At 37.5% G+C, this 19,562-nt stretch overlaps 2 protein-coding genes across 5 annotated transcripts; one reads left to right on the forward strand and one right to left on the reverse strand.

Moving 5' to 3' along the window:
• The first annotated feature begins 11,944 nt into the window (after positions 1-11,944).
• LOC107823109 (uncharacterized) lies at positions 11,945-14,683 on the forward strand. 4 transcript variants are annotated; one of them, XM_075237414.1, is made up of 2 exons: positions 11,945-12,518; positions 12,672-14,683. In XM_075237414.1, the coding sequence occupies exon 2, from the start codon at positions 12,744-12,746 to the stop codon at positions 14,241-14,243; it is 1,500 nt and encodes a 499-aa protein (XP_075093515.1). In that variant the 5' UTR covers positions 11,945-12,518; positions 12,672-12,743; the 3' UTR covers positions 14,244-14,683. The 4 variants fall into 4 exon arrangements, with proteins under 4 accessions (XP_075093515.1, XP_075093514.1, XP_016505187.1 ...); XM_075237413.1 differs by having other exon boundaries at positions 11,945-12,115; positions 12,381-14,683; XM_016649701.2 differs by having other exon boundaries at positions 11,945-12,115.
• A 1,168-nt stretch (positions 14,684-15,851) lies between these two features.
• Positions 15,852-19,182, reverse strand: LOC107823108 (heat shock cognate 70 kDa protein). Its single transcript, XM_016649700.2, has 2 exons — positions 18,789-19,182; positions 15,852-17,754 (listed from the first exon to the last, which is right to left on the reverse strand). The coding sequence occupies exons 1-2, from the start codon at positions 19,000-19,002 to the stop codon at positions 16,013-16,015; spliced, it is 1,956 nt and encodes a 651-aa protein (XP_016505186.1). The 5' UTR covers positions 19,003-19,182; the 3' UTR covers positions 15,852-16,012.
• Between the last annotated feature and the right edge of the window lie 380 nt (positions 19,183-19,562).

Consider the following 19,562-nt stretch of genomic DNA (forward strand, 5'->3'; position numbering starts at 1 on the left):
ACTTACCCCGATAAATTTCTTGAAAAATACACGAAAAAATGCCACAAATCGAGCTCTCTAGGTCCAAAAATGAATAATGAAATCAAACCCTCGAAGGCTCCTATTCTGACCAGCTATTTCGCATCTGCGATCCTAGAGCCACATCTGTGGCTCTGCACCTGCGAAATTTCCATCGCGGGTGCGGTTCTTACTAAGCCCAGCATCCTCCGCTTTTGCGGACTAAATGTGCATTTGCGCTTCCGCTTCTGCGAACATGGGAGCGCTCCTACGGGCAACGCCCGCTTCTGTGATAATTGACCTAGTTGGCCCGGTATGCATCTACGACCAGCTCCTCCTCACCTGCAGATTTGCAGATGCGGAAACCACCTCGCACCTGCGAACCCAGGTCTAGGCAGCCCTTTTCGCTCGCTCCATCACTCGCACTAGCGAGACCGCACCTGCGGCCAATCCCTCCGCAGGTGTGATGGCACCAGAAGGGTTGGAGCTTCAGCAACAACGACTAAGTCCAATTTGGTTTCAAATTCAATCCAAAACACACTCGGGGACCCTAGGGCCCTGTCCAAATATACCAACAAGTTCCAAAACACATAACGGACCTACTCGAAGCCAAAAATCACATAAAAATCGATTTAACGAATCGCAACTCAACTCAAGCCTATTGAAACCGTGAACTTCCAACTTCCAAAACTAACAACGAATCATATCAAATCAACTTCCATTGACCTTAAATTTTGCACACAAGTCATAAATGACATGACAGACCTATTCCAACTTCCGAAATTGAAATCGGACTCCGATATCAATAAAGTCTACTCCCGATCAACTTCACAACCTTCAAAACCTTCAATTTTCTAACTTACGCCAATTCAAGCCGAAACGACCTACGGGCCTCCAAATCAACATCCGGATACGCTCTTAATACCAAAATCACCATATGGAGCTATTGGAACATCAAAACTCTATTACGGAGTTGTTTACATAAAAGTCAAACTACGGTCTTAAGCCTCCGATTTAGGGACTATGTATCCCGTTTCACTTCGAAACTCACCCAAACCAAAACCAAACACCTCGGGCAAGCCACATAACCATAATACAACATAGAGGAGGAAATAAATAGGGGATCGAGGTTAAAATACTCAAAATGACTGGCCGGGTCATTGCATTAAAGTTGGAAAAAAATAAATAGATAAATCCTATTTAAGATCAAAGTTAAAAAGGGTGTCACGATTCAACTCCATGTCAGGTCGTGATAGCGTCCAACACCATTGCTAGACAAGCCAACAGTGAACAACTTAGTGATTTCCCATTTTTATTAAGTGATTCAAACAACTAACTTTCCTTAAATTTAAAGCATCTAATAAATTGCGGATTTTTTTAAAGCAACCAAAAGCGAAAACAACTAAAGGAAATCATAACTGTAGAAATACAACCCAAAACCGTAAGTCTACTAATGTGTGTCAAGATCTAGTGTCACAAGTATGTGGGAAACTAGTAGAATATACAAAAGGTGGCTATCCTACTGCCTGAAATAGAATAGACAGCAACAAACAAAAGAGAGACTCCGGCATGCTGCTGAACGGCTCGGAAGGGTGCAGCTCACCATGAAATCTCGAACCAGGATCAAGTATGTGCGCCGGACAGGTAACCAAATGTACCTGCATCAGATCCTATACAATTAAGTACATAAGCGTAGTATGAGTATATAAATAACATGTACCCAATAAGAATCTAGTCTAACCTCGAAGAAGCAGTAACGAGGGGTCGACTTGACATTTACTATGGGTTAACGATAATATGTTAAAAATATTATACTAACATGGATTTCATGAATAATACTGAAAGCCCAATAACAAAAAATAATAACTTCTTCTTTCACAAATATTAGTTCCAAGTTCAGTTTTATCATTTAACAGCTTGCATTTCCACATTTAAACAAGTTCAATTATGGAGAGTTCAAAAGAATTATCATGTGCAAATTATGTCGAGGTCGTACGGCCCGATCCAACATAATATTTAAATTGTGCACTGCCGAGGGTCGAATGGCACGAACCATAGATGCATCTATCTGCTACCGAAGCGTTCGGCCTGATCCACAAATAGCAATTATTTTTAAAGAAAACATAAATTTCTCATTTACAGTCAAGTATTCCATTCAATCTTCAAACAAGTGAATTTAACCTTTTACAATTTTTTTATCAAATTCTAACATGACTTAAGCAATTAAATTAGCAAGTAAGGGCGCAAATATTTCAAATAAAGCATGATACGGGTCCTAAACTAACCGGACAATAGCATGATAGTAGCTAGTAGCTCCCATAAATAGGTACACATTTATTTAATTTACCTATGGGGTTAATTCCCTCTTACAAGGTTAGAAAGGAGACTTACCTCATCTCAAAGCCTACTTTCCGGCTCAAAAAGGTGCTCAAGCCTCCAAATATGGTGCCAAACGATTCGAAACTAGTCAAACATTACATAAATAAATCAATCTATGCTCAAAAGTTCATATCCCCACTATTAAAGTGATTACCCAACCCGAAATGCAAGATTCCTAAAATTCACCCCCGGACCCACATGCCCGGATTCCAAAAATTTTCGAAGAAATTTGTTACGCATAACCTTAGGAATATAAATATATGATTTTCACTAAGTTCTATAATCATTTTCGTGGTAAAAATTCATTTTTATTAAACCCTAGGCTTTTCATCTAAACCCATGATTTCTACCAATTTTCATGTTGAATCTATGTATTAAACTCACATTAAGTAGAAACTACTTACCTCACAAAGCTAGGCCGAAATCCTCTCCTTAAAAGCTCTCAAATCGCCCAAGAATGGAAGAAAATGTGATAAAAATGGCCTAAGTCCGTATTTAATGACCCCTCACTGCCCAACGACTTTCGCACCTATGGTGCCTTGGCTGCATTGCGGTCTCGCACTAGCGGAAAAGCCATCGCAGGTGCGTATTCCCCTCGCCTGGCCAGTCTCTGCATCAACGGACAGTAGGGGCCGTTTTTGCGAGCCTAGTCGCACCTGTGACCACTGCTCTCGCACCTGTGGTCATGCAGGTGCGCCCAATCTTCCGCATCTGCGGTTCCTGGGCTGCCCTTGATTTCTCGCATCTGCGGCTCGTGGCTCGCACCTGCGAGCCCGCACATGCGGCTGGCCAAGCGCAGGTGCGATTATGACAGATCTAGGGAGCTTCAGCTGTTGCTTCAAGCTCCCAACTTGGCCTGAGCCTTGTCCGATTGACACTTGGGGCCACCAGAACCCCGCCCGAACATACCCACAAGTCTGGAATCATAAAAAGGACTTGCTCGAACTCTGAAAATGCCCAAAATAATATTAAAACTAAGAATCACACCCCAAAACCAATTGAATCAAACTTATGAACTTCAAGTTCTTCAATTTATTTCCAATGCATTGAAACGTACTTAGACTACTCGGAATGACACCAAATTTTGCGTGCAAGTCTTAAATGATATTATGGAACTATTCTCGATTTCGAAATTCCATTTGGACCTCGATATCACCAAAACCTGCTCCAAACCAAATTTAAAGAACTTCTAAAACCTTTAAAGAACCAATTTTCACTATTAAGCGCCAAAACACTCCCGGGTCATCCAAAATCCGATCCGAACATACGTCCAAGTCCGAAATCATCATACGAACCTATTGGAACCGTCAAATCTCGATCCGAGGTCGTTTACTCAAAATATTGACCGAAGTCAAACTTGTCCCTTTTAAGCCAACTTAAGGAACCAAGTGTTCCGATTTCAACTCGAACTCTTCTAAATCCCGAACTAATCATCCCTGCAAGTCATAAATCAGTAAAAGCATATACGAAAAGTCTTACTTAGGGGAACGAGGTTCTAGAAAGTAAAATGACCGGTCGGGTCATTACAAAAGGTATGTAAAAAATCGAAAATATGTTTGAATATGAAATTCATTTGAAAAAGAGGAGTTTGCAAGATATTTGTATGAAATTCATTTGAAAAAAGAAGTTTGTAAGATATTTGTAAGTGAACTCAGTTCTATTCGTAATACACATTTAAAACAATAATTCAATATCTAAGATTCAAACAATAAATTCAGTATACTCATTTTTTTCCCTTACAAATTCAGTATACTCATAACTAACCAAGTGCCTATTTTGTCGTACAGTAAAGAAAAATATTATTTCATCGATTAGAACTAAAAGCATCGTCGCTAAGTAACGAAGCAAAGATTCACAACCCGTGTTCCAATTGCAGGTCACAATAGTGTAGTAGGCCTAAAGTAACCTATTTTTAACGAGTCAAAATAATAAATGGTCAAAAGAGAAATATATATATTAAAATTTAATTCTGGAAAAGTATGATTTATGTCTTGTTTATATTGGTACCTAATCGAATATGTGTTTTTCTGAGTATGAATTGGTCTTGTCCAAATATTCTCTTATCGTTTTAGAAAGAAAGAGAAAAGAATTATGAAATTCAGTTTCATGTGCACGTTGTAGTTAGTTTATTTATTCCAAACTCCGTAAGCTATTTTACTAATTTATATGAAGTCGACATAGTTAGCAGAATACGTTTGGATAAAATTGTATAGCATTTTCTTAGAGATGAAGAATATTTTTTATTTGGAAAATTTCTGGGGAAACCTACGGCCGCTACTCTTCGGGTGCGCACTTTTAAACGTATTCACTGTGCAATACTCGCAAATCACAGGAGATGTAAACCGTACTGGCCAAGTCCGGTATAATGAGCTCTGACTGATCGAGGAGGCTGCTGGAGAGGAGAATCGATCCCAAATCTTCCATGTTGGAAACCACTCACCCAATCAACTCAACCAACCTTGCGAGTGTTATGAAGAATATAGAGATATATTTTTTTTATTTTTTATTAAAACGATACTGTCATATTTCGTATCAAAAGTTAGCAATGAGAAGTTTACAAAGGGGACTAAAGAAGAAAAAGTGATTTAGCTGATGAGGATAATGGTTGATTCAACATAATAACAACACATATAGAAAAGCAAAACTAAATTAATAAGTTATGTTAAGATAAAAATTCTGGACCATTTTCTTATTTCTCTTTCTTGTTGGTGGATCTACACTATACAAGCCTAATGTGTGTTACTTGCTAGACTTTGTTATGATGTTTAATGACCTCAATATATACTGATTATTAAGTTTATGGCAATTAAATAAAAAACTTATATGTACCCGATTTTTGCACCAACTTAATGGATACGTAATGTGTGCCTCTATATTCATGATTAAGAAAATTATAGTAAATTAATAATAAACATTTTTGTTTAAATTTATCAACATCAACTACAATAATAAACCTAGTATAATCCCGCAAATAGGATTTAGGGAGGATAATGTGTATGCAGACCTTATCCCTATATTGTGAAAATAGAAAAGTTATTTTTGGTAGATCCTCGACTCAAAAAACGGTAAAAATAAAGTGACAAACAATAGCTACAACAAGGTGATAAGATAACGGAAGTAAATGACACAATATATAATAATAACAAATTAGGAATAAGAAAATACAAAAATAAACCTAATCCCACTAGTAAGCCTATGAGAAACTCGAGTCACGACTATCACTTTATCACTTGATATAATTTAATATTGTTTGCGCAAGTAACCAGGTAAAGTTTTACTGGTAACATGGTTACATTTTTGTTTTTAGTATAATTTTCTCTTCTTTTCAAATACAAGAATTAATTCAATTATCTGTACTTTGTTATAAATATATTATATTATGAAAGTTCATTTAGTACTTCGTTGTAAATAAGCTTCCTGAAGAAGCTTATCCATATGGGACTCCATCGTAAATATGTTTATCTATTTAGTACTCTATTGGAAATAAGTTTTTTGAAGAAGCTTATCACTTCGGTACTCGGTTATGGATAAATATTACCCCCGGTAGAAGATTATCCATACCGGGTATAATAAGCTTATCCTTTCAGTACCCAGTTATGGATAAACATTACCCCCGATAGAAGATTATCCATACCGGATATAATAAGCTTATCCTTTCAGTACCCAGTTATGGATAAACATTACCCCCGGTAGAAGATTATTCATATCGGGTATAATAAGCTTATCCTTTCAGTACTCCGTTATGGATAAACATTGCTCTTAGTAGAAGATTATCCATATCTGGTATAGTAGCAGCTTACACAGCAGCTTCCTTTCTTCTATAAATAGAAGAGATTTCAGTTCATTATGTACATCTGTTTGAATTCGAATAATATAACAGTTTCTCTCTATACTTGTCTTTACTTTACAGTCTTTATTTTATAACACGTTATCAGCACGAGACTCTGACATCTCGAGCAAATACTTTGAAAGTATTAGAGGTAAGAACTTTCTTTTCCTAAATAATGTCAAATCTTTCTAAACTTGAATTTGTAACCCTGGATATATCGGGCAAAAGCTACATGTCTTGAGTGCTTGATGCTGAAATTCATCTTGATGCGATGGGTCTGGCAGACACCATCAAGGATAAAAATCAGATATCAAACCAAGACCGTGCCAAAGCAATGATATTCCTACGCCATCACCTTGATGAGGGCCTGAAAATGGAATATCTCACTATTAAAGATCCAGTTATATTGTGGAATAATTTGAAAGATAGATATGACCACCTGAAGATGGTCGTTCTTCCACAAGCACGTTATGATTGGACTCATCTAAGGCTACAAGATTTTAAATCTATCAGTGAGTATAATTCTGCTATGTTCAGAATTATTTTCCAATTGAAATTATGTGGTGATAATATTACTGATCATGATATGTTGGAGAAAACTTTCACCACTTTTCATGTCTCGAATATGCTCCTGCAGCAGCAATATTGAGAGATGAGATTTAAAAAGTATTCTGAACTTATCTCACATCTTCTTATAGCAGAGCAACATAATGGGCTATTAATGAAAAATCATGAAAGCCGACCTATTGGTTCTTGTCCATTCCCTGAAGTGAATGAGACGAACTTCCACCAAGCTAAACGTGGAAGAGGTCGTGGCCTCAGTCGTGGTCATGGCCGTGGTCAGGGAAGAAACCAAAATAATAATGCACCAAAGAAGCCTCCTCACCACCAGCAGTGGAAAAGGAAGGAACAAAAGCATGAAGCGGTGCAAGTGCCAAATGCAGAAAATGCATGCTATAGATGTGGAGGAAAAGGGCACTGGTCACGTACCTGTCGTACGCCAAAGCACCTGGTTGAGCTTTATCAAGCCTCCCTGAAGAAGACAGAGAAAAATGCTGAAGTAAATTTTATTTCTGAAGATAATTTAGACCTCATGCATTTGGATGTAGCTGATTACTTTGCACTCCCAGAAGGAGAAACAAGTCATGTAATCGGTAGTGAATCTGTAGAAATGTAAATATTTTAATTTTTGTTGTTTGTAATAGATAGTATGGTTATGTAATTGTTGTACATAAATAAAGGTTATGCTTTGATAATGATGTTTACTTATAATATATTTTATTTATGTTATTTTGAAGAATATGGATAACTCTCAAATTATGTTTGGATCAAAGGCAAATCATGAAGATATTTGTGTTATTGATAGTGGAACAACTCATGCCATATTCAACGATCAGAAATACTTTTCTTATTTGCATAAGGAAAAAGCAAATATTTCAACAATTTCTGGTAATGTAAGTTTGATTGAAGGCTCCGGAAGAGCCATTATATTTCTGTCTAAGGGAACAAAACTTATTATAGACAATGCATTGTTCTCCTCCAAGTCCCGAAGAAACTTGTTGAGTTTTATAGATATCCGCCGAAATGGGTATCATGTTGAGACAATAGATGAAATGAACAGGGAATATCTTTGTATTACAAAGAATATTTCTGACAAGAAACGCATTGTAGAAAAGTTACCAACTTTATTTTCTGGCTTATACTATTCAAAAATTAGTACAATTGAAGCACACTATATCGTAAACCAGAAGTTTACGGATTCAAGTACTTTTGTGCTTTGGCATGGCCGTTTGGGCCATCTCGGATCAATAATGATGAGACGAATTACTGAAAATTCGAGTGGGCATCCATTAAAGAACGTGAAGATTCTTACAAATGACGAATTTTCTTGTGATGCTTGTTATCAAGGAAAAATGATCACTAGACCATCACCAATGAAGGTTGGTATTGAATCCCCTGCCTTTTTAGAGCGTATACATGGGGATATATGTGGACCTATTCACCCACCAAGTGGGTTGTTTAGATATTTTATGGTCCTAATAGATGCATCTTCAAGATGGTCTCATGTGTGCCTACTATCATCTCGCAACCTGGCGTTTGCAAAGCTATTAGCCCAAATAATTCGATTAAGGGCACAATTCCCAGATTATCCTATAAAGGCTATTCGCCTTGATAATGCTGGAGAATTCTCATCTCAAGCTTTTGATGATTATTGTCTATCCGTTGGGATAAAAGTTGAACATCCTGTAGCTTATGTTCATACTCAAAATGGCCTTGCAGAGTCATTTATTAAACGCCTGCAATTGATAGCAAGACCACTACTTATGAAAACAAAATTGCCCACTACTGCTTGTGGCCATGCTATCTTGCATGCAGCATCACTTATCCGTCTCAGACCGACACATTATAATAAATATTCTCCGTCACAATTAGTTTTTGGTCATGAACCAAATATTGCCCATCTACGAATTTTCGGATGTGCTGTATATGTGCCAGTAGCACCACCACAACGTAGTAAGATGGGACCACAGAGAAGGATAGGAATATATGTTGGGTTTGAATCACCCTCTATTATTCTCTATCTTGAACCATTGACAGGAGATTTATTTACTGCTCGATTTGCAGATTGTCGGTTTGATGAAATAAATTTTCCACAATTAGGGGGAGAGAAAAAGGAAATCAAAAGATAAATTGTGTGAAAAATTTCATCATTATCTCACTTTGATCCCTGTACCCCTATATGTAATCAGGAGGTCCAGAAGATCATCCATTTACAGAATATAGCAAATCAAATGCCAGACGCATTTACTGATTTGAAAAGGATAACTAAGTCACATATCCCAGCAGAGAATGTGCCTATCCGAATTGATGTCCCAGTAGGACCATCTACTAGCATGAGAGATAGTGAACCTAAAGCACGCTTGAAGCGTGGTAGGCCTTTGGGTTCTAAGGATCGAAATCCACGAAAAAGAAAATCGACAAATGATCAAAACGATACTATGAAGGGATTTCCTGAAGAGACCCAAAATCTGATTAGTTCTAAGATTCCTGAAGAAATCAATGAACCCGAAGCTCATGTGAGTGAGGAACTTTTAATAAGTTCGATCGGTGATGGGATTAATTTAAATCGATCTGAGATAGTGGTGGATAATATTTTTGCATATAATGTTGCACTTAATATTATGCAAGATAGTGAGGATATTGAACCTCGATCTGTCGACAAAGATCTGATTGGCCAAAATGGCAAGAGGCAATTCAATCGGAATTGAAGTCACTTGCTAAAAGAGAGGTCTTTGGACCAGTAGTCCAATTACCTGTTGGTATAAAATCAGTTGGTCATAAATGAGTTTTTGTGCGAAAAAGGAATGATAAAAATAAAGTTGAAAGATACAAAGCTCGCCTTGTTGCACAAGGATTCTCACAACGACCTGGAGTCGATTTTGATGAAACATATTCACCTGTTATGGATGCCATAACATTTCGATATCTCATCAGTTTAGCACTACATGAAAAGCTTGAAATACATCTAATGGATGTAGTTACAGCTTATCTGTACAGTTCACTTGATAATGAAATTTATATGAAAATCCCTGAAGGATTTAAAATGCCTGAAGCAAAATCTCAAGAATATATTCAATCAGATTACAAAGATCTTTGTATGGTTTAAAGCAATCTGGACGCATGCGGTATAATCGCCTGAGTGAATATTTGCTGAAAGAAGGTTACATAAATGATGTTATTTGTCCAAGTATTTTTATAAAGAAAATGGTATCAGAATTTGTTATACTTGCTGTTTATGTTGATGACATAAATCTTGTTGGAACTCCAGAAGAGCTCCAAAAGGCAATTGAATATCTTAAGAAAGAATTTGAGATGGAAGATCTTGGAAAGACAAAACTTTGTCTTGGTCTGCAAATTGAACATTTAGCAGACGAGATCTTTATCCATCAATCTGCCTATACAGAAAGGGTCTTAAAACGCTTTTACATGGACAAAGTGCACCCATTGAGTACACCAATGGTTGTTCGATCACTTGAAGTGAATAAGGATTTGTTCCGACCTCTAGAAGAGGACGAAGAACTCCTTGGTCCCGAAGTACCCTATCTCAGTGCAATTGGTGCACTAATGTATCTTGCTAATGCTACAAGGCCTGACATAGCATTTTCTGTTAATTTACTAGCAAGATATAGTTCTTCTCCTACACGGAGACATTGGAACGGGATTAAACATATATTGCGATATTTAAAGGGAACTCTTGATATGGGTTTGTTTTATGCTAACAAAGATAGTGCAGACCTCGTTGGTTATGCAGATGCAGGTTATTTATCTGATCCCCATAAAGCTCGATCTCAAACCGGCTACGTATTTACATATGGAGGTACTGTCATATCATGGCGCTCCACAAAGCAATCTATTGTTGCTACTTCTTCAAATCACGCTGAGATAATAGCTATTCATGAAACAAGAAGGGAATGCGTATGGTTGATATCAATAATTCATTTTATTCGAGAAAAATGTGGTTTGGAATGTGAGAAAAGACCCACAATTTTATACGAAAACAATGCTGCATGCATAGCCCAATTGAAGGGAGGATTTATAAAAGGAGATAGAACGAAGCACATTTCACCAAAATTATTCTACACACACGATCTTCAGAAAAGTGGTGACATTAATGTGCAAAAATCCGTTCAAGTGATAATCCAGCAGATTTATTCACTAAATCTTCGCCAACTTCAACTTTTGAGAAGATGGTATACAAGATTGGAATGTGGAGACTCAAATATTTGAAACAAGGTTTTCATCAGGGTGAGTAAAATACGCGATGCACTCTTTTTCCCTTACTAAGGTTTTTGCCCATGGGGTTTTCCTTATAAGGTTTTTAATGAGGCACCTAGCAATGCGTCTTACTAAATATGTGTACTCTTTTTCCTTCACTGGAATTTTTTCCCACGTGGTTTTTCCTAGTAAGGTTTTAATGAGGCACATTATCTTTTAATGAACATCCAAGGGGAAGTGTTATAAATATATTATATTATGGATGTTCATTTAGTACTCTATTGTAAATAAGCTTCCTGAAGAAGCTTATCCATATGGGACTCCACCGTAAAAATGTTTATCTATTTAGTACTCTATTGGAAATAAGCTTCCTGAAGAAGCTTATCACTTCGGTACCTGGTTATGGATAAATATTACCCCCGGTAGAAGATTATTCATATCGGGTATAATAAGTTTATCCTTTCAGTACTTAGTTATGGATAAACATTACCCCCGGTAGAAGATTATCCATACCGGGTATAATAAGCTTATCCTTTCAGTACCCAGTTATGGATAAACATTACCCACGGTAAAAGATTATTCATATCGGGTATAATAAGTTTATCCTTTCAGTACTCCATTATGGATAAACATTGATCTCAGTAGAAGATTATCCATGTCTGGTATAATAGCAACTTACACAGCAGCTTCCTTTCTTCTATAAATAGAAGAGATTTCAGTTCATTATGTACATCAGTTTGAATTCGAATAATATAACAATTTCCCTCTATACTTATCTTTACTTTACGGTCTTTATTTCATAACATACTTATCATATGTTGATTTTTCAGCAGAATGAAAAGGTAAATTACTTATAATGAAATTATCATTCATTCATCAACTATCTCGTGGTCCCCGAATCACTACTAGATTTTGCTTATTAGACGTTACGGTTCTTCTCGTTGTTTCTCATTAACGCCGTCAAAGTTAACGGTATCCGTCACCGTTTATTTCCCTCAATCTCAAAGCGCTCTCCCTCCCCTTTCCCCCTTCTCTCTTCTTTCTCTCTCTAGCCGTGGATTTTTCGCTGAGCATTCTTTGTAAAGATCTTTTTACAGTTAACTCTTATTGGATTCTAAGTTAATCTCCCTAAAGGTAATCCTTAATAATCCTTTGATTTATTTTCCGTAGTTTTCTACCCAATTTTATATGGTTTTATCCAATTCAAGAGCCTTTCATTGCACAGTTTTTGCTTGTAAAAATCTCGCCTTTATAGCATAAAACACCCTTTCTACTGATGTTTGGTAATACCCATGTTTGTTTATCTTGATTTTGTGGTAAATATTTGAATTTTTTCCTATATAGTGTGTATAAAATTGTCATGTGATCAGTAAGTCACGAGTTCGAGCCGTGAAAACAGCTTCTTGCAGGAATGCAGGGTAAGGCTGCATATAATAGACCTTTGTGGTCCGTTTTGCCATAACTGGTAAAGTTGTTGTCATGTGATCAAGAGGTCACGGGTTCGAGCAATGAAAATAGCATCTTGCAGAAATGCAGGGTAAGGCTGTGTACAATATACCCTTGTGGTCTGACTCTTCCCCGAACCCGCGCATAGAGGGAGCTTAGTGCAGCGGGCTGTTTTTTTTGTGTGTATAAGGTGTTCTTGTGTATATGGGGTTTGTAGTTATGAGGTGCTTTTGTTGATCTTCAGTAGGTGCTGATGTTACATAGTGAAATTGGGTATTAACTGTGAGGAATTAGTAGTGCAAATAAGGGTAGACAGATGGGGGAAGACTTAATTACAAGCTTGTCAATAGAGAATTATCACCCATCTACATTTTTGTCTATGGATTCAATTGCTACATCACATGAGGAATCAGATAGAGATATGAATAGGCAAATTGTGCTATCGAGGCCACCGGATATTAATCTTCCTTTATCCGTGGAGAGTAGCCCTCTGCCTCAATCTTGGAACCACGACATGTTTGATATGCTAGATGTTGGACTTGGACACCAAATTAATGAATGTGATAAGCTTCTTGATTTGCCTAAAGTTGGAAGGAAATGTGCTAAGAGATTGGATAGTGTTTGGGGTGCTTGGTTCTTTTTCAATTTCTACTTTAAGCCTGTTTTGAAGGAGAGATCTAAGTGTAACTTTGTTCAAGATAGTAATGGGGTGTCCGGATTTGATAAGTCCGATCTCCAACTTGATGTTTTCTTGATTCAACATGACATGGAGAATATGTACATGTGGGTTTTTAAGGAGAGGTCTGAAAATGCATTGGGTAAGATGCAGTTGAGAAGTTATATGAATGGCCATTCTAAGCAGGGTGAGCGTCCGTTTCCTTTTAGCGTTGATAAGGGGTTCATGCGCTCTCATAAAATGCAGCGTAAACATTATAGAGGCCTCTCCAATCCGCAGTGTTTGCATGGAATTGAGCTTGTTCCATCGCCCAATTTATCATGTATTGACGAGGAAGAGCAGAAGAAGTGGATGGAACTTACGGGCAGGGATTTGAACTTTTCTATCCCGCCCGAAGCCAGAGATTTCAGTTCTTGGCGGAACCTTCCCAATACAGATTTTGAGCTTCAAAGGCCCATTCCCTTACCAAAGAGCAATTCTCATCTCCCTTCGAAAAAGTTACTAAATGGAACTAGTCTCAACTTGTCAACTCAACCATCAAATCATGTGAACAGCAACGGTTTAGATCTCTCGTCTGATTGTGGTAAGAAAAGGAAAGACTTCTTTTCTCATGGAAGTGATGAAGATTGTTCCTTGTCAACTAATCCCAGTTCAAACAGACATCAAGACGGAGAACTACATACTATTGAACCATCTTGGATGAATGAGTTTTCTGGGGTAATGAAAAACGTGTCTGGGCCAGTTGCTGCTGCAAGAACTATATACGAAGACGAGGGAGGATACTTGATTATGATAACCCTACCTTTCGTTGATCGTGAAAAGGTGAAAGTTCATTGGTGGAACAATATCGATCATGGCATTATAAAAATAACATCTGTTAGTACAGCATGCCCCCCATTCATGCTGAGAAATGGTAGAACATTCAAACTAACCGATCCATCTCCAGAGCACTGTCCTCCAGGAGAGTTCACAAGGGAAATTCCACTTCCAACTCGAATACCTGATGACGCCAAACTAGAAGCCTATTTTGACAACAGCGGGACAGTTCTTGAATTGAAAGTTCCCAAACATGGCACAACTCCAGAAGTGCATGAAGTTCCTGTTTGCCTTCGCCCTCCAAATGAGTTTGTGCTGTCGTGAGCTAGGTATTGATTGCAAAAGTGTAAGCTAGACCTGATAGTTAATTTCCATTCTTTTTTAAGTTTAAGTTTTTAGGGGGAAATTCAATCTTTGTTGAATAGGTGGGCTTTTTTGATTTTACTCAACTAATTATGTTGGTTTTGCTTCTTTCATTTTGAGAGAGCTCTAGATTATAGCTCATTAGTCTAGAAGGGATGTGCTACAGCCAACAGTTAATCGTGCAACGTCAGTCTGGTTTTGATCAGCTAATCAGCCTAAGGGCCTCATATATGATCATACCAACTTATGTGGATCCTTTTGTTGCTGCTGTTTTAAGACTGCTGTCGCACTGCTGAGTCGTCTATAATGTGATGCAGAGCGAAACCTGAATGTAAGTGGACATATATATGTAAGCCATTTTTAATGAATCAGATATTGAATAGTCTATAGAAAAAACAAAATGCCAAAAGCCATGGATTTACAGAGCTGCTTTGTTTTTCCACTGTATATTCCGATATTTGTTGGCTCTAGGGATATGGAGAATGCCCCAACCTAATGTTCTTAGACTATACGATCTTTTGTACTTTTGATTTATAATCTTTGTATGTTCTAAACTTTTTGGTACTGTCCCTTCTTGTTTATATTTTCATTAATGTGGTGCTTATGCTTTACTGAGCCGATGGTCTATTGGAAACAGCCTCTCTATCCTCACAAGGTAGGGGTAAGGTCTGCGTACACACTACCCTCTCCAGACTCCTCAGTATTGGATAATACTGGGTATGTTGTTGTATGTTCTTACATGTGTTACGTTTGGATAATGAGCATCTTAGAGTTACCTATTATGTGATGCATGGCGAAACGTGTTATCAATGCAAATGAAGATAAATGTAAACTAAATCAGATAATGAAATAAACCAGCTTATAATTCTCAGACGTGCCAGTCTCCTTTGTTCTAGATTAAATGAAGCTTTGGAATTTAGTCTTTAGAGCTTTTCTCTCTACAGTATATATTTCCCCAATCGCTTTTGCTTTTCTTGGGAGTTTATGAATGCGCTTCCAAGTTTATGATCTTTTTGTCTTTTCTTTTGCTGCTTTTAATCAATTGCAATAATGTATCATCTGATGATTTGCACATATTTTACCTTTTTTTTTGTTGGATAAGAAAGCTTCCATGTTAAGAGGCTTCATCCATTTATTTATACAGAGTCACTGTTATTGAAACAAAAAGCACCATAAAAGGGAAAGAGAGAAAAGCTAATCTGATTTTAAAGGCTGGGCGTCAGCATACTTGCAAATTCAGTGTACTAAAATTTGAATAACTAACATAAGGCCCTAAAGATGGGGAAAAAAGATTAGGCGACACTGCAAACATTTATATTGAATTTAACATTCGTAACTGTATTTAGAAAGTTGCTATATTTGTATTTTATACAAATTCACCTATAGTATTGTAACAAGAGATTAATTATTTTAAACTAAAATAAGAGAACAACAAACTTTCGTAGCCCAATTGCTTAACATTGGTGGAACTCTAGCAGTCACAAAGAAAAACCTTCAACTCATTGGCAGATGGGCAACAAGCAGATGTGTTTGTCAGAAATGAAAAAGCAATTCAATCACTGCACTAAATTTGTAGGAAAACAACAATTGGTGCTTTCTTTGATTTCTATATGAAAATGCACATCTTAACAACAAAAAGGTGAACAGCGTCCATTTAAAGAAAGCTTAACTACTAGAACTCTCACGAAAAACTTAATAAAAAACAGATAAACAGATTCTCAAAAAAACTATTAATCCACTTCTTCAATCTTTGGTCCAGCACCACTTCCACTACCAGCTCCGCCACCAACAGAAGGACCATCTTCATTCATAGTAGCTCCACCAGCGCCGCCTTGATACATCTTAGCAATGATTGGATTGCAGATGCCTTCCAGCTCCTTCATCTTGTCTTCAAATTCATCCACCTCTGCAAGTTGGTTGCTGTCCAGCCACTTGATAGCTTCGTCAATTGCATCCTCAATCTTCTTCTTATCAGCAGCCGGAAGTTGGGAGCTAATCTTGTCATCTTTGATTGTATTCCTCATGTTGTAAGCGTAATTCTCCAATGCATTCTTAGCTTCTACTTTTTTCTTGAGCTCTTCATCTTCAGACTTGTACTTTTCAGCTTCTTGCACCATTCTCTCAATCTCTTCCTTGGAAAGCCGACCCTTGTCATTGGTGATGGTTATCTTGTTCTTCTGACCAGTAGTTTTATCCTCGGCGGAGACATTGAGAATGCCATTGGCATCAATGTCAAAGCAGACATTGATTTGAGGAACACCCCTTGGAGCAGGGGGGATGCCAGAGAGTTCAAATTTGCCTAACAGGTTGTTGTCCTTGGTCCTCGCTCGTTCTCCCTCGTACACCTGGATCAGCACACCAGGTTGGTTGTCCGAGTACGTAGAGAACACTTGCTCTTTCTTGGTGGGAATAGTTGTGTTCCTTGGAATCAACACAGTCATTACACCTCCAGCAGTTTCTAAACCAAGAGACAGAGGAGCGACATCCAACAGCAACAAGTCTTGAACCTTCTCGTTACCTTCACCGCTCAAGATTGCAGCTTGGACAGCTGCACCATAGGCAACTGCTTCGTCCGGGTTGATGCTTTTACAAAGCTCCTTTCCATTGAAGAAATCTTGAAGTAATTGCTGAACTTTGGGGATCCTAGTTGATCCACCAACAAGAACCACATCATGAACACTGCTTTTATCCATCTTGGCATCTCTCAAACACTTCTCCACTGGCTCCATACACTTCCTGAACAAATCCATGTTCAGCTCCTCAAATCTCGCTCTAGTAATAGTCGAGTAAAAATCAATACCTTCATACAAAGAATCAATCTCAATTGTGGTCTGTGCAGTCGATGAGAGTGTCCTCTTTGCCCTCTCACAAGCAGTCCTTAACCTCCTCAATGCTCTCGGGTTTCCACTAATATCCTTCTTATGCTTCCTCTTGAACTCCTGAACGAAATGGTTCACCATTCTATTATCAAAATCCTCACCTCCCAAATGTGTATCACCAGCAGTGGCTTTAACCTCAAAGATACCCTCTTCTATTGTAAGAAGAGAAACATCAAAAGTACCACCACCTAGGTCAAATATAAGCACATTCTTCTCACCAGCACTGCTAGCCTTCTTGTCAAGTCCATAGGCAATTGCAGCTGCCGTAGGCTCGTTGATTATACGCATCACATTAAGGCCAGAAATGACACCAGCATCCTTAGTTGCTTGTCGCTGCGAGTCGTTGAAGTAAGCAGGGACTGTGACAACTGCATTCTTGATTGTAGTACCAAGGTAAGCCTCAGCAATCTCCTTCATCTTGGTGAGTACCATAGAAGAGATTTCCTCAGCTGAAAACTGCTTCTCTTCGCCCTTGTAGGTTACAACAATCATTGGCTTGTCACCAGGCCCAGCTATTACCTTAAAAGGCCATAATTTCATATCGCTCTGCACAGAAGGATCGCTGAATCTCCTCCCAATCAATCGCTTAGCATCTGTAATCACAAAAATTTCCAAAATCTCATCAGAAATAAGCTCCTTATGAAACACATATCATAAATCCAATTAATAGAGAAGTTCACACCAATCTAGAGAAATCGTTTATATGCAACAGCCAACAAGAATAGCTACACTTGAATCTTGACTCTCAGGGGTGGACCACATGAATTTACTATAGAAAATTCTACTTAATTTTAGTTTTGTTTTCTTCAAATACTCAGTATTTTATCTTTTAAGACAAGTTAGGCGTACACTCCAGTACTCAATAACTCCAAAATTCCAATCCCAAACTAGTTTCAGTGAATTAAATGAGCTCAATATATTTATTCCAATCCTTAAGAGTTACTATATTTAGTTGTAACTCAAATTTAAAGATGTTCTCTCAATCTCACACACATTGATACACTAACATACAAATCTCCACCTAACCAAAAAAGATAGGACAAAGAAGACATCATGATGCTCATAATTACAAAGGCGATCTAAACTTGATTTGTTCAACATTTATAATTCTTAAAATTGAATGCATTAGACATTGGAATTATGGGTTCATAACATAATATTTGTTAAAACTGTAATGGTGTTTCACATATATATCCATGCTCCGCATCTAAATACTGGATTGAGATGAATCCATAGCTTATAAGCTCGCCACTATTCATAAAGATCTACCAAAAATAATTGGTCTTGACGCTTGAGTGACATTAAACCAATAAATCTTACAAGTCGTTAAGTAATCACAATTAGCCCAAGTCATGTCAGCAAATTAAAAATCAATCACCAAACCGCTGATTAATTCAGAAAGAAGCGAAAAATTTCCAACTTTCACAAACTGTATTCCAATCTTATTAATTTATTTCTTCTACCAAATAACATAAGCAGATATTTCAAAATAATTCATAATAAGTCAATGCTACTCACACTAAACTCAATAAATTCAAAGTACCAAGGAATGGGCAACGGAGATGGCAGAACGTAATGCGTGCAACCAAAAACTAGACAGATAAAAAAATGAGAGGTTTTTACATACCGAAGACAGTGTTAATGGGGTTCATAGCCACCTGATTCTTAGCAGCATCACCAATCAACCGTTCAGTATCAGTAAAACCAACATAAGACGGTGTCGTCCTATTCCCTTGATCATTCGCTATGATCTCCACGCGATCATGTTGCCATACACCCACACAAGAATAAGTCGTACCCAAGTCAATCCCAATCGCTGGTCCTTCACCTTTTCCGGCCATCTTTCAACCAATCAGAAAACAAAACTCAGAACGAAAACAGAGAGTTCGAAAAAGACGAAGAAAAAGAGTATCTCAAGTTTTTTGCAATGCAATGAAGCAAATTTCTCTGATTGGAGAATGGAGTGGAAAAGCGCGAGGTTTATAAAGGAGAAGTTTTATTTCCAGAAAGTTCTGATCGTGAGTTTACAGCCGTTAGATTTGGTTATTATACTTTTGCTTATTGTAGTTCCATAACCTTCCCGTTTGTTCTAGAGAATTTAAAAATTGACCTCCGAATGGGAATGGACTATTATTGCGATAATAATAGGAATTTTTACATTCCTATTGCATGTAGGAAAATATATTACCTTCAATGTTTAAGGTTTGATGTAATTATATTTAGTATACTTAATTATTAATTATATACCATAATATGTTTTAACTGTACAATTAATATACCGTATATTACTCCTTAATTAACGCTACCGTATATTCCTCCAAATCCCCACCCCCGCGTTTCTCTCTCCCAAACCCACCCCCCACATTAATGAATTTGAATATCAATATCATCAAATCATCCA

The sequence above is a fragment of the Nicotiana tabacum genome, chromosome 18 (assembly GCF_000715075.1).
Source record: "Nicotiana tabacum cultivar K326 chromosome 18, ASM71507v2, whole genome shotgun sequence".
In the NCBI taxonomy this organism is placed as follows: domain Eukaryota; kingdom Viridiplantae; phylum Streptophyta; class Magnoliopsida; order Solanales; family Solanaceae; genus Nicotiana; species Nicotiana tabacum.